The sequence below is a fragment of the Vombatus ursinus genome, unplaced genomic scaffold (genome assembly GCF_900497805.2).
Source record: "Vombatus ursinus unplaced genomic scaffold, bare-nosed wombat genome assembly UNPS02014789.1, whole genome shotgun sequence".
Lineage (NCBI taxonomy): Eukaryota > Metazoa > Chordata > Mammalia > Diprotodontia > Vombatidae > Vombatus > Vombatus ursinus.
This window is the reverse complement of record NW_020954567.1, coordinates 26,218,252-26,246,227: the sequence shown is the minus strand read 5'-3', so window position 1 is coordinate 26,246,227 and position 27,976 is coordinate 26,218,252. Positions and strand designations below refer to the sequence as shown.

The following is a 27,976-nucleotide window of genomic DNA, read 5'->3' as shown; positions in this document are numbered from 1 at the left end:
AAATGAGCACTTTGTTTGAAGGAGAGAAATGCTTACAGCAATGTTTCCCCACTCATATACTCATGAGGATAATGTCTTAACTTCTGACAGTCTTTAACAATCCTTTTACACAACTCCAAGTGATTCAATATCCCACTCACGTTTCCAATAAAAAGCAGCTTTTCCAATAAGGACCAAAGAAGGGAGGGTTTGGAATTAAAAATGCTTTTCTGTTTTGGACATTTTTAATTTTAAATGTTGATAGGACTTTCAGTTGAAGATATCAAATGAGCAGTTTGAGATGCAGGACCAGAGTTCCTGACAGAGGTGAGGGTGTTTATATATGAATCTTGAAGCTGTCTGACAGTGATGATATTTAAGCCCATGGAACCTGCTAAGGTCACTAAGAGAGAGTATAGCAACAAAGGAGAAGGCAGTCCAGGGATAAGCTTTATGTTACACTCAGACATCTCTCCTGAGATAACTCCCCATTCCCAACCTGGCTGAACTCGTTGTGGACTTCTCTTTCTTTTCTGTTTTTGAATCCTAAGCACTTAGCAAAGTTCGTGGCACACAGTAGGTGCTGAATGTTTATTGACTGAATATTGACCCTCACGAATAGAGGATAAGAAGTGGATATAGAGCTAACTGAGGAGTCTGAGAAGAAGCAAACAACTAGGAGCATGACAAGTATCCCCAGTAGTTAGGACAGTGCCTGGCACATAGTAAGGGCTTAATATGGGTTGTGGGTTGAAAGAATGATTAGTAGGACAACATGGAAAGATCAGTGTCCTAAAAACCCAGAAAGGTAGAACAGGAAAATGTTAAATTTTCTTCAGATGTCTCTAGTTTACTTTCTGTCATTCTAAGCACAAAATATCATTAAAGTTATGTCTACATGACATCAAAACAATCAGCTAAAAATAATTTAATCATTTTTCCAACATGCATTTGTTTAGAGTCCAAACTGTGCAAGTTGCTATGATAATAACTGACATTATGTTGACTTCCAAAAGGCTCATTGCCTAAATTCATGAGTTTTGTTTTTAACTGACATTAGTCAAATCAGTTATTACATACAAACAAGCTAAATATGAGAAGGAGAATATCCAATATCAGGAAGGGCTTCAGCAACTTAATCCTAGTTTGGTTGACAGATTTCATGCATTCATAAGATTACAGGCTTCGGCTTAGAAGAAGCCATCATTTTAGTGTAACTTCATTTTACAGATGAGAAAACTGAGGCACACAACAGGTAAGTACTTTGCCCATTGCCATTTACCTAACAAAAGGCAAAGCCTAGTGTCAAACCTCAGTCTAAATCCAGACCCAGCACTTCTTCTACTATATAATGCTGCCTCCAAATTTCAGTTTAGAGATACTTGAGCAACCAAAAACACATGATTCATCCACACCATACAAAATGCCACCACTTAAAGTCCAGGACCATTACTTCTTGGTGTTTTCAGGTGTCTCGTTTAACCCAAATGGAAGTCAAAAAGATTTTGAAAGCAAGTTTTATTTATGTGGAGTTATTTCACTTTGTCTAACAGTTATCTATCTTTGGTCCACTTAATAATGATGCTAAGGTTGTCACCAAATCCACTAGTGTTTTCAAAATAGCTGTACGTTAACACCCTCAGGAGGACAGATTTTTACTGAGCCAGAAGCACACTGCAAACTGGGCAAAGGCTGAATGTCAACAAGTCATGTGCCATTCATCTGATACTCATTCATCTCTTGTGCAAGGCAAAGGTTCAGATTTTGTTACTGAACAACTCCTTTGGCAGAGCCTCAGGGGGAAATAGTTTGAATCTGTTAGCTCATGGATCTGCAGCAGCTGTTCAAGCAAAACAAAAGAAAACAAAAACCCTACTCTTTCAAGTCAACCAAAAAACCCGAGTTCATCACTCTGCTCAGCTTTTAGCTATCCCACGGGGCTCTGGTTTGGCTGTTAAGTGTTCCCACTTTTCATCAATAGTGATTTGGTTATTTGCTGTACTCTTCTGGGGAGAGGGGAAGGAGGTGATGGGCAGGGAGGGAGGGGCACCTTACAGATCAGTGCATAAGCTCTTTGATGACTATAAAACACTACGTGCAATGTTCCGCAACCAACATTTAGCAATAATTCTTTAAACTTCTAGTACATTCCTAAAGTCAACAGAGACTAGAAGCACTTTTAAAATGATGGAAATGGGAGCCATTCAAGAGGAAATAGCTCCCCAAACAGAAATAACAAAGCTCTTAAAAGATTATTCATTCCAATAATATAGTTAATACCTTTGCAATATCCTTTTCTAGCTCCTACAATATATAGACTTGAATCATACAACTTTAGAGCTGGAAGAGACCTTAGGGACCATCTTCTCATAATATCCTTGATCTTAGAATCTTAGAATGTTAGGGCTGGAAGGGACCTTTGGGAACACCACACAGTGTGTGGTGTGGTGGGAAGTACCTTAGATATGGAGTCAAAGAAATTGGGTTCAAATCCTGACTCTGCTGCTTATAACCTATATGACCTTTGGGCAAGTCACTTTCCTCATATGCAAAACGAAGGGGTTAGATAAAATACCCAAACTGCTTGATCTTACAGATGAAGAAACCAAGACCCAGAGAAGTCCAGTTACTTGGCTAATATCTATGAGGTTATATTGTAGCAGAGTTGGATTTAAAACCTAGCTCTCCTAAATCCCATTCTTAGGAGATGCTAACATCCTGGACAGATGATTTTTCAGTCTCTATTTGTACATGATGATAGAGAAGTGACTACCTCATCAAGTCCCTGTGGACTCCTTCTCCCATTGGTGAGTTCATTCTGGAACCTCCATTTTCAGGAATGGCCCTGAACAGCCATGCATTGCTCTTCAGACTTTGCCAGTATGCTTCAGCTGTATTCTCCCTTAGCTCCCTTCTTTCATTGATGAGTTCTTCCTGGAACCTCCATTTTGAGGAAGGACCCAGACCCATGCTTCACTCTCTGGACTTCCTAGCCCACTTTGCTCTTCAGCTTCCTTTCCCCCCAATAAAATATTGAGGACAGGGTCTGGCTTTCTCTTTGCTTCTGTTTGTATGCTTAGTGTCTGCCACGTTGTAAGTGCTTAATAAATGCTTGTTAACTTGACTTGATTAGAACAGATCAAATACTTGAAGACTGGTAATTTTTTCTCTCCCTGGCAAACAAAAATGGCAGCATGGATCTACCATGTCCTTTAACTGCTTCCCTATCTCAAAGTGGTGATTGACTGTAAGTCAACCCTTGTAGCCCAGATTCTCATGGAACCAGTGCTACACACTTGCCTAAGATTTTCTTTTCTAGGTAATACAATCTTAGTTCCTTTAACTGCTTCTCAGGTGACACTGATTCCAGACTTTTCACCATCACACTTGCCCTCCCCTGAAGGGGTTAAAGTTTACTAGTAGTTCTGCTAAAATATGGATAAAAATACTCTGTTCAGTTTAGAGTCTAGTGGACTCTTATCTCTCTTGTTCTGGAAACTACATTTCCATTAATACAGCCCAAGATTGTGCTAAAACTGATTTTTCAGTATTTAGGTCACATTCAAAATTAAACTTCCAGACAACCAAACCACTAAATTTTCTTCTTTTTAAATGTTTTGAGCTTTTTTCCTTTTTCTACATCACTGCTACATTCCTATGATTTCCCCCTGCCCCTCCCCAACACCCATAGAACCTTCCCTTGGAACAAGTATTGTCAAGCAAAACAAATCAGCATATTATATTAGCCATGTCTGACAACAATGCATTATTCCATAGCTGCAGTCCACCGAGAGATAGGAGGCATGGTTTCACTGTTAGTCCTCTGTCTTGACTCTAGAATTTTTTTTTCCACATAAACTATTAAGTTTCTCACCTATTCTATACTTTAGCTGTTAATCTTCTGAGCCTATTTTACATTTATTTAGGTAGCTCAGTGGTGAAATAGAGTGCTAGAGCTAGAATCTGAAAAATCTGAAGTTCAAAAGCTGGCCTTAGACAGTACCTGTGTGATCCTGGGTAAGTCACTTTACCTTAGTCTTCCATCAGGTTCCTCATCTGTAAAATAGGAATAATAATGGCATCTCCCTCCCAGGGATGTTGTGAGGATCAAATGAGATAACATTTGTAAAGCACTTTGTAAACTTTAAAGTGCTATGTAAGTGCTAGCTGTTATTATTCCCATTTTAAATTTTATCATAGTAGTGTCAGCTCATGTTTCCAGTTTATTATGATGTTTTTGTATTCTAATTTCTTTTTCATTCATTTAGCTTTCCTTTCCAGCATTCAAGCCTATGAAAATTTTGAAGGTATTTGAAAGTCATTGGGAGTCAAGAACACCTCAATTCTAATTCTGCCTCAGATGCTTACTAGCTGTGTAATCCTTTCTTGGGATTTCCTTATCTATAAGGCAAGGATGATAATAGCACCTACTTCACATGACTTTTGTGAAGATCCACTGTAATAATATTGGTCAAGTGCTTTGCAAACCTTCTAGTGCTATATAAATGTTAATTATTTTTATTGAGGTCAGGGGCCATTTCATTTTTGCCTTTGAATCACCAGTACCTGGTACAGTGTCTAGTATACAGAAGCTACTTAATTAATGTTAAATGGAAACCTTCAAATATTCTTAATTAATATGAAAACTTTCCTAAATAATCAAACTTCTAACATTTGGTTCTTGTAGTAAACCCTGGATCAAAATCCAAAATACTGAATAACAAGGCATAGAGGAGAATTTGTGCTTAACTGTGGCCACTTTGTGCTGTACCCTCAACACTTCTGGTCTCTTTATGGGGGAGTCCAATGTAGCATCTGAAAGCAGTGTTATCTGTTTTCCTAATACCTGAGAGAATTCTCATGGAACTCCTTAGGGTAATGGGCCATCCATCCTTAAGCCAGGTTATTGAAGGTAGAGGAATTCCTGATGCTTCACAGGTCAATGTAACAGGATTCTTCTCCACCACACTTAGGTTTTCAGGTACTTCCTGGTTTCCTACAATGCTTGGCGGGACTGTAACACAAAAGCAAATAAATCAATAAAAACCAAGTACCTAACGGAAACTTTTTTCTCTTGTTACATATTCTAGTAAGCAAAAAACAATAAAAAGAATCCACTAACTTGAAACAAAGCACTAATGAGAATTAAATTGAAATTTTTCTCTCTTGGTATACAAAAATGGCAGCATGGACCTACCATGTACTTCAGCTACCTCCCCTTCCCCAAAGTGGCAAATGACTCTAAGTTACTCATGCATTCTGGTCCAGACTGTCCTGTAACACAGTGCTATACATCTTCTAGACTAATGACTGGGATTGATGGTCCAATCTGTGACTATGGAATAAAGTTAAAATTCCAAGATTGGATTAATTAGAACCAAGGAGGATAAGCAGGCCAGATACTTTTTAAAGATATTCTTACACGAATCAGAATAACATTGCTAACTTTTTCTCCTTTGTCTTTCCTTAAAAATATGATCTGTACGTACCTTTGGAATTTAATGCCTACTAGGTCTTAAAGGTTCACACTTTGGTCCCTTAATACTGAATAGGAAAGCAAAGTTTTATATTTCTTCCTTGGCTTCATGATACTAATGTTATAGTTCTCCAAGTCCACTGCTCCCATGACATTTAAATATACATTACACCTGGGGCACATTTGTGCATACACACTTGTTTCTATTTCAATGAATTTTTTTTATTCATTACCTAGCGTACAACCCCCTTTAACTGCCTTAAAGAAAATCTGTGTATAGTTAAGGTTAACAAGGGCAAAAGAATCATAAAGGTGGAAGACATTAAGTTTATTTTAGGCTAGGTAAGTATGTTAATCCTTTCTGGTCCTCTTTGAGAAGAATTAATTCCAAATAGTTTGAGGCAAATATATAATTTTATTATTTCATTTTTTGTTTAATTTCCTAAAAAGATGTATAATTTGTCTTGATCTCAGCAAAAAAAAAAAAGAGAGAGAAAAGAAAAGGAAAGAAACACTAGAAAGGCTAAGATATGTGAAGAATTGTAGCACTATACCAAGAGTGATCTTTCAGAGGATGGAAAGTAAGACATATATCTAACCTTCAGGATATCAGGCATCAAACAAAAAAAAATTGGTATAGTTAAAATTGTCTAATTTACTTTGTCCTTTTTACTCACCATGAACACTCAAGTCATATTTTTTATCAGTCATTCCTGCTACATTCACTGCTACACACACGTAACGTCCAGTGTCTGACACATGGATGTTTTTCAGTTGAAGGAGGTGTCCCTCATTCAGAATTTCCACTCCTCTTCCAGTGAGCAAGGGGCGGCCATCTTTCATCCAGGTTACTGATGGTTTAGGAATGCCCTGTACTTCACATTCCAAAGTGACACTCTTCCCTCGGGTCACAGTGACTTCTGCAGGGTGATTACTGTTGCTTGATATGCTTGGACGAGCTAGAGAAGCAGAGAGATAAAGATACTGTGAAATTCAACTCTATGCTTCAAGAATTACACAGGTTTTTGCAGATAAGCAAGAACAGAAAGAATGAGGTCAACTCTGTGAAAGGAGATAGTGAAAGAAAACCCCAGGACTTCAAGAAGTAGTGGTGATAAACTGAGAGAGAAGACTCCCCATTAAGCCATAAAAGACAACATTTTTGACAAAATATAAGAAAGGATGGTGTTGAAGAAATCATTTTTTAGAGGGACAGAAAAAGTGAGTCTCTTTATATCTTCAATTTAAAATGTTCCTAGTAGTGTTTTTTTTAAATTTTCCTAATAATAGTTTGTCTTAGACAAGCCCCAATTTGAAGCACACACCCTTCGCACAGCCTTACATGCAGAAAATATAATGAAACTTTCTGATCTAAATACATTAGAGTTTGAGAACTGAAAATGACCTTAGAAAACAGGTCTTATCCAACCCCTTCTTTTGGAAGATAGGGAAACTGAGGCCCCAAGACATGGAGTGACTTTCCTAAGTTCTAGTAAAAGACTTTTTGAAAAACAACAACAACAACAACAAAACATTCAAAACTTATTTATACTATCAAGCTTCTTATATTTGTCATGGTATTAGACACAATGTTGTTTCAATGTTGTTTCAGTATTGCAAGAGTCCTATAGTTAGGATTTATAAAGCATTTTTAGCATCTTCTTCCAAGAAAAATTTATAAAATCAAAAGGTAGACTTTAAACAAAATTTTAAGATACAATGTCATAATCTTTAATGTACTTCAATACTTTCAAGTATCTTTGGGCAGGTGTTCTTAACCTTTTCTGTCTTATAGGACCTTTTGGCTACCTGGGAAAGCTAGAGCAAGGTTTTTAAAAGCAAAAATAAAGTAGATAGGATTAAATTAAAAAGGAAGCCTATCATATTAAAATAGCTATCAAAATATTTTTTAAAAGTTTCCCTGGTTAAGAAGCCTTGTTTTGGGCATCATTTTTTTCTCCTCAAGAAAATGTTTTGTTTTGTTTTGTTTTTCTGAAACAAAGGTATATCTTTTTACTATGCCATTATTCTCTCAGTGATAATATGTACTATTACATGGATATAAAATATGGAATACTAGAACCTCTGGAGATTCAGAATTGTAAATAACCCAAAAACCAATGGAAAAAAAGTTGATAGGAGCAATTAGGCTGTGGCATTTGCCAGTGATGACTTAGTGCACTCAAGAAGTGGCTTAAAATATAGGGTTGGAAAAAGAGATGGGCCAGTCATTGAAGGAGGACATGAAACAACAAATCTCCCTCATTCTTTTTTTTATTAATTTATTTTGATTTATCAGTAATCACTTCCATATGCTTTTGAGTTTAAAATTTTTCTCCCCTTTCCTCCCTACCGCCCTCCCCAAGACGGCACATAAACTGATATAGGCTATACATTTACATTCATATTAAACATATTTTCACATTAGTGATGTTGTAAGTAGAAATTAAAACCAATAGAAAGAACCATCAAAAGAGGAAACAAAACTCAACAGAAGAGAAAAAAATAGCAATTTGGCTTCCATAGTTCTTTCTTTGGGTGTGGATAGCATATTCCATCACAAGGCCTCTGGAGATGTCTTAGATCCTTGTATTGCCAGGAAGGGTTAAGTTTATCAATATTAGTCATCACACAATGTGGCTGTTATTGTGTACAACGTTCTCTTGGTTCTGCTCACTTCACTCAGCATCAGACCATACAAGTCTTTCCAGGTTTTTCTGAAGTCAGCCTGTTCATCATTTCTTATAGCACAATAGTATTCCATCAAATTCATATACCACAACTTGCTCAGCCATTCCCCAATTGATGGGCATCCTCTCAATTTCCAATTCTTTGCCACCACAAAAAGAGCTGCTATGAATATTTTTGTACATGTAGGTCATTTTCCCGTTTGTGTGATCTCTTTGGGATATAGCCCTAGAAGTGCTATTGCTGGGTCAAAGGACATGCACATTTCTATAGTCCTTTGGGCATAATTCCAAATTGCTCTCCAAAATGGTTGGGTCATTTCGCAACTTCACCAACAATGTATTAGTGTTCCAATTTTCCCACATCTCCAACATTTATCATTTTCCTGTTTTGTCCTGTTGGCCATTCTGATAGGTGTGATGTGGTACCTCAGAGTTGTTTTGATTTGCATTTCTCTAATCAATAGTGATTTAGAGCATTTTTTCATATGACTATAGATAGCTTTAATTTCTTCATCTGAGAACTGTCTGTTCATATCCTTTGACCATTTTTCAATCGGGGAATGGCTTGTATTCTTATAAATTTGACTTAATTCTCTATATATTTTAGAAATGAGGCTTTTATCAAAGAGACTGGTTGTAGAAATTCTTTCCCAATTTTCTACCTTCCTTCCAATCTTAGTTGCATTGGCTTTGTTTGTGCAAAAACTTTTCAATTTAATGTAATCAAAATTATCTGTTTTACTTTTCATGAAGTTCTCTATCTCCTGTTTGGTCATGAATTCTTCTGGTCTCCATAGATCTGACAGGTAAACTATTCCTTGCTCTCCCAGTTTGCTTATAGTATTAGCCTTTGTATCTAAATCATGAACCCATTTTGACTTTATTTTGGTATATGAGATTTTGGTCTATGCCTAGTTTCTGCCATACTCTTTTCCAGTTTTCCCAGCAGTTTTTTTCAAAGAGTGGGTTCTTATCCTAGAAGCTGGGGTCTTTGGGTTTATCAAATAATAGATTACTATAGTCATTGACTACTGTGTCTTGCATATTTAACCTATTCCACTGATCCACCACTCTATTTCTTAGCCACTACCAAGCAGTTTTGATGATTGCTGCTTTATAATACAATTTAATATCTGGAATGGCTAGGCCACCTTCCCCTGCATTTCTTTTCATTAGTTCTCTTGATATTCTGGATCTTTTGGTCTTCCAAATGAATCTTGTTATTATTTTTTCTAACTCTGTAAAATAATTTTTTGGTAGTTTGATTGGTATGGCACTGAATAAGTAAATTAGCTTAGGTAGAATTGTCATTTTTATTACATTAGCTTGGTCTACCCATGAGCAACTGATGTTTTTCCAATTATTTAGATCTGACTTTATTTGTGTGAAAAGTGTTTTGTAATTGTGCTCATAGAGTTCCTGAGTTTGTTTTAGAGGTAGACTCCTAAATATTTTATAATGTCTACAGTAAGTTTAAATGGAATTTCTCTTTCTATCTCTTGCTGTTGGGCTTTGTTGGTAATATATAGAAATGCCGATGATTTATTTGGGTTTATTTTATAGCCTGCAACTTTGCTAAAGTTGTTCATTATTTCAAGTAGTTTTTTACTTGATTCTCTGGGATTCTCTAAGTATAACATCATGTCATCTGCAAAGAGTGATAGCTTTGTTTCTTCTTTGCCTATTCTAATGCCTTCAATGTCTTTTTCTTCTCTTATTGCTACAGCTAATGTTTCCAGTACGACGTTGAATAACAGTGGTGATAATGGACATCCTCGTTTCACCCCCCAATCTTATTGGAAATGCTTTTAGCTTGTCCCCATTACATATTATGCTTGCTGAAGGTTTCAGATTGATGCTATTTATTATTTTAAGGAAGACTCCATTTATACCTATGCTCTCTAGTGTTTTTAATAGGAACGGGTGTTGCATTTTGTCAAAAGCTTTTTTTTCATCTATTGAGATGATCATGTGGTTTCTGTTAGTTTTTGTGTTGATATGGTGAATTATGCTGATAGTTTTCCTTATATTGAACCAGCCCTGCATTCCTGGTATAAATCCTACCTGGTCATAGTGTATTATTCTTATGATAAGTTGCTGTAATCTATTTGCTAATATTTTGCTTAAAATTTTGCATCTATATTCATTAGAGAAATTGGTCTATAATTTTCTTTCTGTGTTTTGACTCTTCTTGGTTTAGGTATCAGCACCATATTTGTATCATAAAAAGAATCTGGTAAGATTCCTTCTTCACCTATTTTACCAAATAGTCTATATGGTATTGGAATTAATTGTTCTTTAAATGTTTGATAGAATTCGCATGTAAATCCATATGGTGCTGGAGACTTTTTCCTAGGGAGTTCATCAATGACTTGTTCAATTTCTTTTTCTGAGATGGGGTTATTTAAGTATTTTACTTCCTCTTCTGTTAATCTGGGCAATTTATATTTTTGTAAATATGTATCCATTTCACTAAGATTGTCAAATTTGTTGGCATATAGTTAGGCAAAATAATTACTAATTGTTGTTTTAATTTCCTCTTCCTTGGTGGTAGTTTCACCTTTTTCATTCTTGATACTAGTAATTTGGTTTTCTTCTTTCTTTTTTTAATTAGATTAACCAAAGGTTTATCTATTTTATTGGTTTTTTCATAAAATCAGCTCTTAGTTTTATTTATTAGTTCAATAGTTTTCTTAATTTAAATTTTATTAATTTTTCCTTTGGTTTTCAATATTTCTAATTTGGTGTCTAATTGAGGATTTTTAATTTGTTCTTTTTCTAGTTTTTTTAGTTGTATGCCCAATTCATTGATCTCCTCTTTTTCTATTTTATTTATGTAAGCATTTAGAGATATAAAACTTCCCCTAAGAACTGCTTTTGCTGCATCCCATAAGTTTTGGTATGCTGTCTCATTATTGTCATTCTCTTGAATGAAATTGTTGATTGTTTCTATGATTTGTTGATTGACCCAATCATTTTTTAGGATTAGATTATTTAGTTTCCAATTATTTTTTAGTCTATCTTTCCATGGCCCTTTATTATATATAATTTTTATTGCATCATGATCTGAAAAGGATGTATTTAATATTTCTGCCTTTCTGCATTGGATTGTGAGGTTTTTATGCCCTAGTACATGGTCTATTTTTGTGTATGTGCTGTGTACCACCGAGAAAAATGTATATTTCTTTCTATCTCTATTCAGTTTTCTCCAGCTGTCTATCATACCTAACTTTTCTAATGTTCTATTTACCTCCTTAACTTCTTTCTTGTTTATTTTGTGGTTAGATTTATCTAGTTCAGAGAGGGGGAGGTTGAGGTCCCCCACTAGTATAGTTTTGCTGTCTATTTCTTCTTGTAACTCCCTGAACTTCTCCTCTAAGAATCTGGATGCTATACCATTTGGTGCATATGTGTTTAGTAATGATATTACTTCATTGTCTATGGTGCCTTTTAGCAGGATGTAGTTTCCTTCTTATCTCTTTCGATAAGATCTATTTTTGCTTTTGCTTTGTCTGAGATCAGGATTGCTACCCCTGCTTTTTTTTTTACTTCAGCTGAAGCATAATATATTTTGCTCCAGCCTTTTACCTTTACCCTGTATGTGTCACTCTTTTTCAAATGTGTTTCCTGTAAACAACATATTGTAGGATTTTGGTTTTTAATCCAATCTGCTATACCCGTTTTATGGGAGAGTTCATCCCATTCACATTCACAGTTATGATTACTATCTGTATCTTTTTCTCCATCCTTTTTTCCCCCCATTTATGCTTTTCTTTCTCCTTTCCCTCCCTCACTAGTGTTTTGCTTTTGACCACCGCCTCCTTTGGTCCCACCTCCCTTCTATTATTCCTTTTCCTTTTCTTCTCCTTTACCCTTACTGCTTCTTCCCTCCCTTCTATCCCCCCTCCCTCTTCTTTCTCCTTTTCCCTCCTACTGCCTATAGTGCAAGTTAGATTTCTATACGTAACTGATTATGTTATTCCCTTCTTGAGCCAAATCTGATGAGAGTAAGGTTCAAACAATGCTCGCCTCCCTCCCTTCTTTGCCTCTGCTCTAATAGGTTTTTGTGTCTTTTCCCATAACGTAATTTACCCTTGTCTGCCTTCTCCTTTCTCAGTACATTTTCTTAGCTCAGACTAATCCACTTACTTGGATCCATTTAATCCATTTGATTCGATTTTTTTAATCATTACAACAAGTCAACTTATATCCACCCCCTTTATGTATACTCCTTTAACATGGTATAATAATAATACAGTTTTCAAGAGTTGCAAGTGTCATCTTCCCTTGTAGGGATGTAAACATTTTGCCCTTATTGACAACATATCATATCTTTCTGTCCCATTTACCTTTTTACGTCTCTCTTGAATCTTGTACTTGAAGATCAAATTTTTTGTTGAGCTCTGGTCTTTTTATCAGGAACGTTTGGAAGTCCCCTATTTCATTGAATATCCATTTCCTTCCCTGAAAAATCACGCTTATTTTTGCTGAGTAGTTAATCCTTGGCTGCATTCCAAGCTCCTTTGCCTTACGGAATATCATGTTCCATGCCCTACGGTCTTTTAATGGTCCTGTGTAATCCTGACTGTGGTTCCATGATATTTAAATTATTTCTTTCTGGCTGCTTGTAGTAATTTCTCTTTAATCTGGTAATTTTAGAATTTAGCTATTATATTCCTTGGCATTTTCAATTTGGGATCTCTTTCAGGCAGGGAGCGATGGATTCTTCCTATAATTATTTTGCCTTCAGGTTCTAGGACGTCAGGGGAGTTTTCCTTTATGATTTCCTGAAGGATATTGTCTAGGCTCTTGTTTTCATCATGATTTTCAGGTAGGCCTATAATTCTTAAACTGTCTCTACTGGATCAATTTTCCAGGTCAGTTGTTTTACCCATGAGGCATTTTACATTTTCATCTATTTTTTCATTTTTTTGTTTCTGTTTGACTGATTCTTGCTCTCTCATAGAGTCATTAGTTTCCATTTGTTCAATTCTAATTTTTAACATATTGATTTCTTCTGTTAGATTTTGTACTTTCTTCTCCAATTGGTCAATTGTATTTTTAAGGGATTTGTTTTCTTCAGAGTACTTTTTTTCCAATTGGCCAATTGTGTTTTTTAGGAACTTGTTTTCTTCAGTGTACTTTTTTTCCAATTGGCCAATTGTACTTCTTTAAGGACTCCTCTCCCTCTCTCATTTGACTTTTAAAATCCTTCTTGAGCTCTTCTAAGAAGGCTTTTTGGGCTTCAGACCAGTTCATATTCCCTTTTGATATTGCAGATGTGGGTTTGATGACAATGTTGTCCTCTTCAGAATTTCTGTCTTGATCTTCACTCTTCTCATAATATAAATCTATCGTATGTTTCTTTTTACTCATGGTGTTTATTACCTGGCCTTTAAAGAGATTAAGCTCTCCTGCTGGGGAGCAGAGGGCACTGACCCAAGCTTCTTGTGTTGGGAGCCTAGGTCTTGGTCACTGGCTTTGTGTGCTGGGGCCTCTTATGTTGTCAATTGGAGGCTGTAGGGTTCTGGCAGCTTATCTGGTGTTGGGCTGGAATCAGCAAGGCTGAGACTTTCAGGCAAATCTAGGTTGCCTGCTTTTCCTTTCCTTCAGCTTTGTTCAGCTCCTTTTAGATGGGTGCTGCTGGGTGCTTATCTACCTGGGGCCCCTAGCAGGGCTGCTTCCCTTAGTTTTGTTGAGGCACTGGGAGACTCCTTTGCTGTAGAATGTAGAGGCACCTGGTGGTTTTCTGAGTTGGTTTTCACTGGTTCCCCTGCCCTCACTGAGGCACTCGGAGGTCCAGCTCTTGGTGTTTGCCTGCTCAATCATCTGGGCTTTGGGGTCTCCTCCTGGTTGACAGTTGGAGGCTGTAGGGTTCTGACAGCTTACCTGGTATTGGGCTGGAATCAACAAGGCTGGAACTTTCAGGCAACTCTAGGTTGCTTTCTTTAGCTCCTTTCAGACGAATGCTGCTGGATGCTTATCCACCTGGGGCCCTTTGTAGTGCTGCTTCCTTTATTTTTGCTAAGGCACTGGGAGACCCGTTTGCTATAGAATGCTGAGGCACTAGAATCTCCTCCTGGTGTGCTACAGTGGGTTTTCCACTAGCTGGCTGGGCGACTCCCAGTTCCATACTGCTCCCCTTCCCCCAGGGTAAGAGGGGCCTTTGCCATTAATCCCTCTAGCTACCTGGGCCACTGCACTGCTGGTTCAGCTGTTCCAGGGGTTTTTCTGGGGTGATATTTTCTGGATTTTCAGAGGTTGATAGGGGAGGGTGAGAGCGACTACCTTTTTACTCCACCATCTTGGCTCCCTAAAGTGAAAGTCCTCAAATCTCCCTCATTCTTAAAAAAACCCTGACTTGATTTCACCAATCAGATTAGCTACCATCTTTTATCAGTTCTTCCTTTCTCAGTTAACCCCAAATGTATCTACACTAACTACCTCCATTTCTTCTTCTTGAACTCTTCTTTTAAAAATCTGACTTCTGACCTCATCATCCAACTGAAGCTGCTCTTTCCAAAGTAACCAACAATCCACTGGCCTAAATCTAAATCTAGATCTACATATAATGGCTTTTCACCAATCTCATCATTCTTGACCTCTCTGCAGTGACTAAAGACTGCATGACTGCAAAATTTTTTATTATTTTAGATTTTTATCTACCTGACACCAAATATTTGGATGTTTCCAAATATCTAGGGCTTACACAAATAGATTATTTGATAGTTGATTTAATTTTTCATTTTTCTACCAAATTGTTGAGTGTTATGATATAGCTTTAGAGTTTTGACTAAGTCCTAACAAGAGTATAAAGAAAAAAGATTGTGATAAATAAAAAGGAAAGTAAGCAAAAGACTGGTTGACTTACTGTAAACTTGCAGATTATATTTTTTCTCTGCATTCCCAGCAACATTTGATGCAATACATGTGTATAATCCTGCATCAGACCTTTCAGCAACTGAAATCTGCAGCTGTCTGCCTCCCGATAACATCCTGACTCTCCCTATGGAATCAGTCAGTATTGGAGACCCTGAAAAGAATGTCCAGTTTCAGAATTTGTACACATTACTTGGCTAGGTGTCATGCAATAGCATCTCTGTTCAAAAAGCCAAGAGGCAATATGCCTATCATAAAAGATGAGTATTTTACAAAAGTCATCTTAGATTCATGTGGTACAACTTCCCTCTGTCTGTCAAATGCATGGAATATACTCAGTTCTATCCCTGAGGGGAAATTATCATGTTATCTTTTGTAAAAATTCAACAAATAGAAAACAAAAAATGAAATTCAACCTGAAAAAGGTTAAAAAGAGGAAAAACAAGGAGCAAAAGAATTGGTCAGATGTAGGGGCACATGTCTGTAGGCCCTGCGGCTGAGGAAGCTGAGACTTGATTTTGGAAGTTCTAAGTCACAGTAGGGCTAAAGCCCTAAAGGTGTCTGCATGGTAAGTCCCTAAGTCCCCAGGCTACTTAAGGAGGCATGAACTGTCTCAGACTAGAAAAGAGAGCAGGTTAAAGTTTTCTTTCTGATCAGTATCGTGAATTTGGCCTGTAAAAAGGGTGAGATAGAGAGGTTCCGCTTCTAAGAGAAAAAAAGAAATAAAAAAGAAAAGAACTAGTTGATAATTTATCTAGTGTAAAACTAAGTTCTAAGAAAAAACTTTGACTAGTAAAATATATATAATATATAAAATAAATTTAAAAACAAAACAAATATATATAAAATAATTAAATAAAATAAATATATAATGTATGAAATATAAAAATATAGTTTATATTTAACTATAAAATGATATCCAGAATCCTACTAAAAATCATGATTTTAAAAATACATTTTACACTGGATATTCACAGATAAAATTTAAGCAACAAAAATGAGTGTTAAAAACGGGGATTTTCATTGAGTCTCCTTTTAAAACTATAAGAAATCTTAAAAGTTCATCCTTTAGTCTAACCAGCTCACCTGGCAGATAAGAACAATGAAGCTGAGAAGCTGATAGGCTTCTCCAAGCCAGTTCTTCTGACTCAAAATGTGATGCTGCCACTACATCAGAAGGCCTCTACTATGCATTTGGAACTGATGCTTTGTTAAATCAAACACTCCACTATGTGCCTAATTTTACAATCTAATGCTGACAGAGGAAATTATTTACTACTCTCCTCTGATGATCAATCAGTGTAACAAAGATTTCTGAGTTCAGAAGAGTGCCTTTAACTGAGAAACATGCAACTTTTACAACAATATAGTTGAATGTTTAAAGCTATTCCATGTTATATTAATGCAAAATCTAGACATGAACAAAAAACCACTAAAATAAAATGCTGTGTTGACAACAACAAAAAAAGAAAATGTTTCCTTTTTTTTTTTTAAAACATGTTTTCAAAGGACAAGAAGAGGCTTTTCTTACCTTTCTTTTTCCAAATGAGACTTGGTGGTGGAATGCCACTGGACTCACATATCAAACTAATGAGGCTGCCTTCAATGACTGTCAGTTGAGCAAGTTCATCTGAACCAAGAATATTAGGTGGTACTGGAAATGGAGGAAAAAGTTTCAATAATAGCATTGTTTTTTATATTTGACATGCCTTTGCCTTTAGCATTTTCAAGCTTTTGTGGCTGAGTTCAATCTCAGAGGTTAATTTTGTGATTTTTGAATGTAAAAATGATATTTAAACTTGATCTGAGAAACAATACAAGGCCCCCTTGTATTGTAATCTACTTGAATAGATTCAATCCAATTCTTGGGAATTGGACATGCTAAGCATTCAGAAGACATAACTTGGATAGTTAAGGTCCTTTCATTCACTTCCCCAAGGGGTACCAGGTTTGGCATCTAAAAGATATATTTAATCAATTTACCAGAGCCTTGGTATGACATAATGGAAAGAATACCGAGTGTGGACTCAGAAGATGTGGGTTCTAATCCTGGCCATTGAGAGAAATGATTATTTCTCTCCCATATTAACAGTCAGTTATTAAAATTGGGGAGACCCAAGCTTTTCCCCCCCAGTTCTACTTCTTTGTGGGAAGCCCAGTCTCTATTGGAGAGGGCTGAAAGAAGATAGGATTAACATTCTCCTCATTCTGGGTATTGCTACTCCACCCAACTAATCAGACTTCTAATCTAAAATGAATTCCTGCCCACTGTGTTCCACTCAAGCTAATTTGGGTGGAGGTAGATCCTCTGTCTAGGTTGCCCAAGGGCAGGCTATGGGTAATCTGGGTGTAAAGGTGGTACCTTTGGCCAAGAGTGATGTGAAGTCACTCTCCCTGTCCCTCATTAGAATAGATTCACCTATCACTGATTATTAACCAATCAGAGTTATTTGTCACCCTCTGGAATGCCCACTTTTCCAAGGGCATGATTATCTTCAGTCTGATAGAGACAGCTAGATGATCATTCCTTTTATTAACAAAATGCTAACATTATTAATAAAATGATTAATTGCCCAGAAATTATATCTCTCAAACTTTTTAAACATCACACTAGGGTTAGTTGATGTTTATATAGCATTTTAAGGTTTGCTAAGCACTGGATGTATATGTGTGTATACATAACACAAAAATATGTATGATATCTAAAACAATGCTATATATAACTTGTCATATAATAACACAAAATATGATTACATATCATATATCACATATATGCATAATATATATGTATACTATAACATAATATAAACACATATAGTACTTGGTAAAACTTAAAGTTCTAAACATACACTGCCAGCTATTTTACATGTATGTAGATTATTTGATTTGATTCTCATAATAATCCTGTGAGGTTGGTGCAATTGCCATTTTAGAAATGAGGAAAAAGGGATTCAGAGATCTTAAATCACTTGCTCAAGGAGGCCCCACAGGTAAGAAGTTTCTGAGGCAGCATTCAAGCCAGGTCTTCATGACTCTAGCCTGGGATTCTATCTATTCTGTTTTACTAGGCATCTAGTGCATCACACTAGTCATGCTACCTTGGACATGTGACCTTGACATAACTTTTGCCTAATAAGCTTCAGTTTCCTCCTCTGTAAAAGGAGGATGGAATTATTAGCTACTTTGCAAGGTTGTTAAAAAGAAAGTTATTTGTAAAGAATAAGGGGTAAGAATAGGGTCTTAAGAGAGTTCCCTAAAGCATTGTCTTGCCCAGGCTCACACCACAAGTCAAAGTCAAGAGACTTGAACCCGTGTTCCTGGTTTCAAAGCCATTTCTCAATCCAATAAATACACCATGCTGTCTCTCTTATAAATAATAAGGCCTATAAAATATGAATTGTTATAATTTAAAGCTCTTATCTCATTCAGGACTGAGCTTACCATGGCATATATGGGAAAGAATGGAAATGGTGAAGATGACTTGAGCAGAGTATTTCTGCTATTTGAGGGAGATACGTAAAATGGTGACCTACATGGTATATGATTTTAGGAGTTCTGTCAAATGCAAACCCCTTATCTGCCACAGTCCCTGAAATTCTAACTTATTCTTCTGGCTAAGGCAAGTTGAAAGCTGTTCAAATATGATTTTCATCTAGACCGTTATCCCATTAACTATCCATTTATGCCTTATTGTGAATGTTTATCAAATCAGAATCTACCTCAACTATAAATGACTTAGCTCTTCTCAGCAATACAATGATCCAAACCAATTCCAAAGGATTCATGATGGAAAATGCTATCCACACCCAGAGAAAGAACTGATGGTAGTCTGAATGCAGATAGAAGCATAACATTTCCACTTTTTTTTAAAATATGTTTTTTCTCCCTTTTGGTCTGTTTCTTCTTTCACAACATGACTAATATGGAAATATGTTTTACATGATTGCAGCTATATGACCTATATCAAATTGCTTACCATTTTAGGAAGGGAAGTTGGAAAAGAGGGAAGGAAAAATATTTGGAACTTAAAATTTTCTAAAAATGAATGGTAAAAATTGTCTTTACATTTAATTGGTAAAAATAAAATACTACTTAAAAAATCAGAATCAATCACCCAGCTGGAGCCTGAGAATCCCTCAAGAAAATTTTGAGTACAGGGAGGGTCAGAAAGCAATACGAAGAAAGTACATCACAGAGTCATAGATTTAATAGATTTAAGGTTGGAATGGACCTTAAAAGTACCTAGACCAATTCCTTAAAGAAAGGGATAAACTTGGCATTTTAAAATTCAAGTCCTCCAATTTCAACTCTAACATTCCTTCCAACATAGGTGGAAAGGAATGAAACTAAATGACAGTAGTGAAAGTCAATGAATGAATGGACAAGGTACCTAGAACAAACTCCCTAACAGCACAATTCAGCCTACAGATGACCTTTCTTGCCAGCATTAATATTTACTTTAGTAGCATTCAGAAGTCTTTATGCCCACTGGGCTCTTAAAACCAGGGTATTTTCTGTTTCCTATACTCTTCCAACATTAGCTGAGTGTTCTGATGTTTTGAGAGGAATAATAGATTCTTAGTTGATGTGATCATTTATCCTAGTTCTTCTTAAGGAAGTTTACCAGATGCTTCCCTAAGGGTAAGAAGATTTCTATAAACCTGAGTAAAGTATTCTATCAATGTTTTGGGGTAAAGAGAGAGAGAAAGATTATTACTATATGTGGATTTTACAGATTTCTTTTTGGACTCTTCTGAGCCCTGTATATTAGTGGCAATGTTTGTATAATGGATAGAGTTTAGAGTCTTAGAGTCAGATGACTTGAGTTTATGTCCTAACATGGCAGCTGGGCACTTACTAACCATGTAACTGTGGGCAAGTCACTTAACTTCTATTTGCCTCAGTTTTTTCAACTATAAAACAGGAATAATAACAGCAACTACCTTGCAGGGTTGTGAGGATCAGATATTATTTGTAAAGAACTTAGCACAGAGACCAACAGATAGCAGGCACTGTACAAATGCTTATTCCCTTCCCTTTCCTGTCCTGTCCCCCTCCTAATTCTGAAATGATATGATTTTTGAGAAGTTATTCATACTCTCTGAGCCTGTTTTCTTATCTGTAAAATAGGGATAATAGTACCTTGAACTACAGTAATTTGATGAGAGCACCCTGAGAGCCTTTAAAGCACGACAGAAACATGAACCGTTGTTGCTGCTGTTATTATAGTACCAAGATTATTAGAAGCAGTATGACATAGTGACTGAGGGCTGGATTTGGAATCCGGAAGATGAGGATTTAGATTCTGCCTCTGCTACTTCCTTAATAGCATTATCACTATGGTAAAACCAATTAATATCTGTGCCAATAGTCATTAACGATTCACTGTCAACTTTGTAGGAGGTCTTTCTCCAGTGGAGTGCCCCAGGGATCTGTGTTTGTTCCTGTACTCTCTAATAAACATTTTCATCAGTGACTGGGATCAAGTCATAGAGAGGATGCTCATTATGTTTGCAGCTAACAGAAAAGCAGGGGGATTTGTTAACAAACTGTATGACAGAGACAGGATTAAAACAAATTCTTGACAGGTTAAAATGTTGGGTTGAATCTAAGAAGATGAAATTCAATCAGAATCAATGTCACAAATTAAATTTGTGTTAAAAAAAATTCAGCCTCAGAAGTACAGAATAAAGGAGGCATGGTTAGATAAGGGTTTGTCTGAAAAGATCTGGGAGCTTTAGTGGATTAAAAGCACAATAAGAGTCAGCAGTGTGGTGTTTATGCAAAAAGTTACTGTTATTTTGTGCTACATTAAGACAGGCACAGCTTCCAAGAATAAGGAGATAATAGTTCCCCCTGTTCACTTTCCTGGTGAGGTCACAGTTGAAGCGCCCTGTTCAGTTCTGGGCATCAGAACTAATAAAGACATGAATAAGCTGGAGTGTATCCAGAGAAGAGACAGCAGGATAATAAAGGGCCTTGAGATCATGTCATATGAGGATTAGTTAAAAACAACATCAAAACCATAACAAATTTATAACCTCATCAACTGAGACTAACAGTATGGAAATAACTATGGCACACTAGTGATATGTAGGATTAATGAACATTCTTTGAGAAACATATCTTTATTATGTTCAAGTACATACAATGGACCCTACTAAACTAAGTTTACAAAGATTTGGCAAATAGAGGTCTTCAGAGATCTACTCCCTGGTGATGATGATAAATTCCTGAAGGTTACCAGAAATGAGAGTAATAATGTGATAAATATTCTCCATTAGTGGTTTTTAGGCAATGGAAGAGTCTATCTCATTATTGAGGCAAAGTAAGAAAAACAACCTAAAAGACTGTTTCCTTTATTAATTCTTAGTATCCCAGGATTTTCTGAGTTATCGTAGTCACTGGGCAGCTGGGTGATACAGTGGATAGAGGACCAGGCATAGGGTGAGGAAGACCTGAGTTCAAATGTGGCTTCAGACACTTACTAGCTATGTAGTCCTGGGCCAGTCACTTAACTCTGTTTGCCTCAGTTTCCTCATCTGTAAAATGAACTAGAGAAGGAAATGGCAAACCATGCCAATATCTTTGCCAAGAAAACCTCAAATGGGGTCACAAAGAGTTGGACACAACTGAACAATGACAACATAGTCACTGGGGAACAAGAGAGACATATATAGTGAAGATGTAGCTAGTTTTACTAGTTCAATTACAACTTTAATTAAAGTAATTGATCCCTTATGATATAATCTACGGTTTCAGAAAGATCTCATTGATGTGAGTACAATGAATATCTCAATATTCAAGTCTGATCATCCTATGCTAATATGGTCCCTATAGACCTATATGTCTTCCATGGAAGGGACCACCCAACATGTTGTGGAATATTCCTCCAGATCTCTTGACAGTGTATGGGTATTTATGGAGTACATGGGCTGCCCATTTGTTATCAATCACTCTTTCTATGTGACCAGTTCCTCTTTTTCAAGCATATATTATTCTGATTACATCATTTTTTTTCTCTTTCTCTTACATAATTACTTGCTTGTAATATATTGTAGCCAGATCACACTAGCATGTATCTCTCTATTGCCGTTTGGATGATCCTCAACTTCCCTTATTTAGGACATTGCAGTATTATTCCACGACTCTCAGATATACAACATTGGCTATGTCACTTCGTACTCAATAAACTCTGATGATTCCACATCATTTCAAGGATCAAATATAAATTCCTGTTTGACATTTAAAATTGTTTGCTAACTAGCCCTTTTCTCTCTAAGGATCAAATACAATGTCAGATGGAAGCACTGAGTTGGATTTACAGTTCAAAAATGTGGCCAGTCCCTGTTCTGGTCACAGAGTGTGAACAGGGAATATAATTCTAAAATGGAAGCCATAAATTGCTTTTACAGAAAACTTTTGTTTTTTCAGTTGACTGGTCAAGATGAAGAAATGTGAAGCTAAGTAAGATAAAAATAGCTTTTCTCTTAACTGAAAAGTGATATTAGAATGTTCTTTACATTAACATGAAAAGCAAACAATCAGGCTTATAAGCAAATGTTTCCCTCATTTTGTCTTTGGAATACACTTTGAAGTATTTTAGAATATAATAAAATATGAAATAATTTGGAACTTACCTTGTGGCCATTTAAAAAGAAAAAAAAATTACACAATTTGCATACTCCTGGAATAAGGGCTGAAAAATTGGTTCTTTGTGGTAAATGAGAAAGACCAAAATTGGCAACATCTCAGATCCTGGAAGAGGCCATCTATTTCACGTAGATAAACACTCATGGGTGTTTTCCTGTTCCTCTCTCACACGTCATGAGGAAAAGTAACTCTGATATAATCTGAAGAATCAGGTCCATTAATGCTCAAATTTAGAATAAACTTCCTGGTATTTAGACTATGGAGCATTAAGTACTGCCCTGACATTTACTTCCCGTCTATTTCAGTAATTTCTTAGCCAAAAGTGAATTTTGAAAAAAGTATATGAAAACAAAATAAAGGCAAAGAAATGTACTTTTTCATTGGCTTCTATGTCCCTGCATAAAATGAATCTCTATCATAAAACATTTATTTTAAAGAAATTTTGTCCATCTTTTGAAGTGAAAATACATTAAGAGATGAAGAGTGAAAATACATTAAGACCTAAAGAGATGGCATTGACAAGAACTGCTGGCATTGACAGGAACTATAGCCGTTGCAATGAAAACAGGCTATCCTGTGAGAACATTTTGAGCTTTAAGGACACTGTCTGACAAACAATGATGCTTCTATACTTGCTAAGGTTATGACTGTATTCATGTCAGTTAAATTCTCTGAACCTGCGAGGTTCAGAGATGGGCCTCCACCTGTAATCCTTGCTACTCAGAAGGTCGAGGCTGGCAGATCTCTGGATATCTGAACTGCTGTAAGCTAAGTCAATTGGGTGTCCACTCTAGGTTTGGCATTAATACGGTTGCCTAAGGAAGGGTGAAGCAGCCCAGGTCAGAAATCGAGTAGAGCTCCTGTGTCAATCAGGGTAGACACTGGCTCACGAGTAGCCTTCACACTTCTGACCTGAGTGGGAGATAGAGAGATTCAGTACTCTGAACCTCAGTTTTCTCACTCTAAAAAACCTGATAATGCAATTACTATATTACAATATATCCACTATTAAAAATCATATAACTTATCTTTAAATAATTATCTGATATACTTTTAGTACATTTAATCATCACCTTAAAGCAATGATTATGTATTCATATTTGTAGGTGCAGATAAATGAAATTGGGCAACCTTTGTTATCTGCCCTCTGGAAACTCACAGGAAAGAATAAACTAATAAATAGCCAGATTTGTCTTTTGCTTTTCTTGGACCAGTATAGATCACCCTTACCCCAAATGTTGACATTATAATTCTTCTCAGTTTTCCCAGCAATGTTTGTTGCTTCACAAGTGTAGCGGCCAGTGTCTTGAACTTGTGCTCCTTCAATCTGAAAAGAAAATTATGATCTAAATTAGGTAATTTCAAGTTGAAAAGGTTTGGGATTTCATATCTAATCTGATTTAGTTTTTTCATATTGATCTGGTTTGTTACACACTTCAAAAACATCAAACATCCTTTTTTTCTCAGAGCATATGCTCAAGCCAATTTAAACAGTAATGGATCCCCTTACTGCCTTAAGACCCAGAAAATTTTTCTAAACTACAGTTAGATATTTCGTATAACTAATATATGCTATTTCCAAGAAAATTCAAGAAACTCTAATGGTGAGTGGGGGGAAAATAGGTAAAGTATGGGAGGTGAGGTTGTACTTTGAAAGGCCACAGATCGAAGTTAGGGGAGGAGACATTCAGGAGAAATTGAGGACAAACTAAAGAAAGCTATTTCACTCTAAATGAGGGTTAACTTTGAAAGAAGACTCACTTCAAAGGAAGAAAAAGAATTTTTAAGTGGTAGGATCTAAAAGGAGGACTCAAGGAAAAGATGATAGTTAAGAAAGTAATGTAAAGTAAACTAATTAGTGAAACAAAAGATCAGTGGGAAAAAGGAAAGGATTTAGGATATGGATGTAAATTTGCTGAGATAAAGAAAAAGAAATAAGATATAGTTGTCAAGTTTTTAAGAGGCGATATTGGCTATAAAGGTCTTAAAAGAGTAATTAGCAACTGGGGCATAAATACACACAAGTGGTTAAAAATATACTTGATTAAGTATCTTAAGGAATACTCATGTGAGGAAAGCCAAAAATCAGAAGTGGGGAGCATTTGGTGAAGATTAATTGAGTGAAAACAAAAATGACTTTGTAGTTGGGCTATATGACAGACCACCTGGACAAAAGAAAGGAATTTGGGAAACAAATTAAAAGCCTGCCATAATATAGAAGTGATGAGGGACTTCACTTATCCAAATATCCATTAGAGTACTTCCAAAAGCAAAAGAGCCAATAAATTCTTGAATTTTCTTACAAACAATTTCATTCTTCAAAGGGAGGAGAAACCAATCAAAGTAAATTCTATTCTGATTCTCAATCATAATTGATCAATCAACCAGTATTTATAAAGTACATAATATATACCAGGCACTTTGAAAGGCAGCAGTGACAAAAAAAATAAAAATGAAACAGTCCCTATCATCAAAGACATTCTAAGAGATATGTATATACAAAGGAGAAGCAGGTTAGAAGCTGGGGAGAATAGGGAAGTCTACGTACAGAACATGATATTTGAGTTGCAATTTGAAAAAAAAAATAGGGGTTCTAGGAGGCAAGAGGATGTTCCAGGCATAGGAGTCAGCATGTACAGAAACTGGAGATGGAATGCTGTGTGTGAGGAACAGTCAAAAATGAGTTTGGCTGGACCAAAGAGTATACAAAGGGTAGGAATGTATCATATAGCTGGAAAAGTAGATTGGGGCTAGGTTATAAATCAATGAATTAATATTTGATCATTGAGGTATAAGGGGGGTGGCTAGGTAGTGCAGTGGATAGAGCACCAGCCCTGGAGTCAGGAGGAGCTGAGTTCAAATCCGGCCTCAGACACATAATACTTCCTAGCTGTGTGACTCTGGGCAAGTCACTTAACCTCAACTGCCTCACTAAAAAAAATAAATAAATAAATAAAATAAATAAATAAATAAATAAATAAATAAATAAATAAGGGAGACACTAGAGTTTATTAAGCATAAAAATGATGTGGTTAGACTTGTGCTTTAAGAATATCACTTTGACAGCTGTGGGGAGCATGGATTGGAGAAGGGAGAGAGAAGCAGGAATACCAGTTAGAAGGTTTTTACTATATTTCAGGTGAGTGGTGCTGAGGACTTGAACTAGAGTGGTAAACATGTCATGGAGAGAAGAGAGGGATGAAAAAGACACTGTGGAGATAGAACCACTAATACTCTGCAACTGATTAGATCTATGCAGTGAGGAGGAGTGAGAAGCAGAAAAATTATTCTGAGGTTTTAAACAGGGTATCTAAAAGAATGATGGAGCCTTCAACAGAAATGGGGAAGTTTGAGGCAACGGTGGGTTTTGGGGTGGGGGGAAGATAATGAATTCTGCTTTGGATATATTGAATTTGAGATGTCTATAGGATATCCAGTTTGAAATGTACAGTAGCAGTTGGTGACATGATACTGAAGCTCAGGACAAACACTGTTTATATCAATCTGGGAGACATCTCTACAGAGTTTATTGAAATCAGAAATGGAATGAAAGGCACTAAGAATCAGAGTTTTTAGACCTATAAATATCAACTGTTGATACTCTAAATGGGAAATCTTTGTCTGGCAATCAACAGGAAATGGCTACTGGTGTGGAAATGATGGGAACTTTGAAAAAAAAATGACCTCTCCCTCTAAGAGTTTGGAATAGAAAAGGAAAAGGAAAGTAAGGCATAATGTGACAAATACAGCCTAGATTTTGGAGATCTGATTTCAAAGCATTCAAAAGAAGTACAAATATAATACTATGGACTAGAATTCTACAGGTAAGTAAGGCCAAGTGGGTTAGGAAACTTTCAAGAACTAAATCCTGAATACACAAAGGGAAGAAAAATCTTATAAGGAATAAAAAGAGGAGGGATATGAAAAGATTAAAGTATATTCTTAGGAAACTCAACATCAAACAGATTTTTTTTTTTTTTAAAAAACTGAATCTTCCTACCTCATTCAGGCTAGAAGTACAGACACTACTCACTAGCCTAATCCCACTATTGTTGAGCTTGGAAGCTTGGACCTTCTTTGTTTTTAACCTGAACTGTTTTGCCCTTCCTTAGGCAATGTCATGTCTCCATGTTTCAGGAAGATAACCATGTTAATGAATGTAAACATGTGATTGGCATAGCCCACTACAGTTTATAATCCATGAGCTCAAGGGATCCACCAATCTCAGTTTTCCTGCTGGCTGGAATTACTGGCATGTACCACCACATCTGAAGGAACTTAGATTTAAAAAAAAAAAAGATATGTAAAGATACAAGGGCAAAGTAATAGAGGATGATGAGAAAAGCGTGGATAAGTTTTATTACAATGGTTTCAGGAGTGATAAAGTTCAGAATGGGATGAGTTTCATGAAGAAAGCAAAGGACAACATAAAAAAAACATTCTTCTTTATTCTCTACAACAGACAGTGGTACCTAAGTTGCAACTATTTTCTTTTTTGTTTTAATTTTTATTGAAAATCTTTTGTTTTTATATCACCTTCATTACAGCTCCATCCAAAGGCCATAAAGAGAAAAAAAGTATTTCAGCAAAACCCAACCATAGTCTGACCAGAGTCTCTCACCTCTGCAAAGAAGGGAGAGAACTGAATTTTCTCATCTCTTTTTTTTTCAGGGTCATTATATCTACAGAGTTCAGTCTGAGATTTTGTTGTTGCTCTTTCCGTTAACATTTCTGTAGTTATTGTTTATTTTCCTGATTCTCTTTACTTTGTATCAGTTGCATCAGTCTTTCTATACTTCTCTGTATTTTTCACATTCAGCATTTCTTATAGCATGGTAAGCTTACTCTCTGGTGATCTTTGTATTAATTATGAATGGGTTTAGGTGAAATGACCAAGTATCTCATTACTTGTGTTTCTTACTTCCTTTCTAAAAGAAATGTCTGACCACTCTTTCCATTGAGCCCTAACATTCTTTTTCTAAAAAAATACTTTATTTATTTTAATTTATGGAATAAAACAAGCATTTCCATGACATAGTATAATAAAAAAGATGATTGCACAAGAAACTGCAAGTCTATTATGTACAGCTTGATATTCCTTTAAAATATATAATAAAGTTAACTTGTAAATTTTTTTCTTCCTCCCTCCTGCCCTAGAGATGGCTATCATTAGAAACAAATAGGTAGGTATATATATATATGTGTGTGTGTGTGTGTGTGTGTGTGTGTGTGTATGTATATATGTATGTGTATATGTATATATATTATATATATGTACACACACACACACACATATATA

General features: G+C 36.1%; 1 protein-coding gene across 1 annotated transcript in view; it reads right to left on the bottom strand.

Annotated features, from left to right (window-relative positions):
- Window positions 1-27,976, bottom strand: part of HMCN1 (hemicentin 1) — a 514,295-nt gene that overhangs the window by 154,031 nt on the left and 332,288 nt on the right. The window contains exons 42-46 of the mRNA XM_027868406.1: window positions 23,908-24,004; window positions 16,556-16,678; window positions 15,017-15,178; window positions 6,133-6,414; window positions 4,826-4,993 (exon numbers count right to left, since the gene is read on the bottom strand). Of these exons, the coding sequence (XP_027724207.1) occupies window positions 4,826-4,993; window positions 6,133-6,414; window positions 15,017-15,178; window positions 16,556-16,678; window positions 23,908-24,004 (832 nt within the window). The remainder of the gene's footprint in view (window positions 1-4,825; window positions 4,994-6,132; window positions 6,415-15,016; window positions 15,179-16,555; window positions 16,679-23,907; window positions 24,005-27,976) is intronic.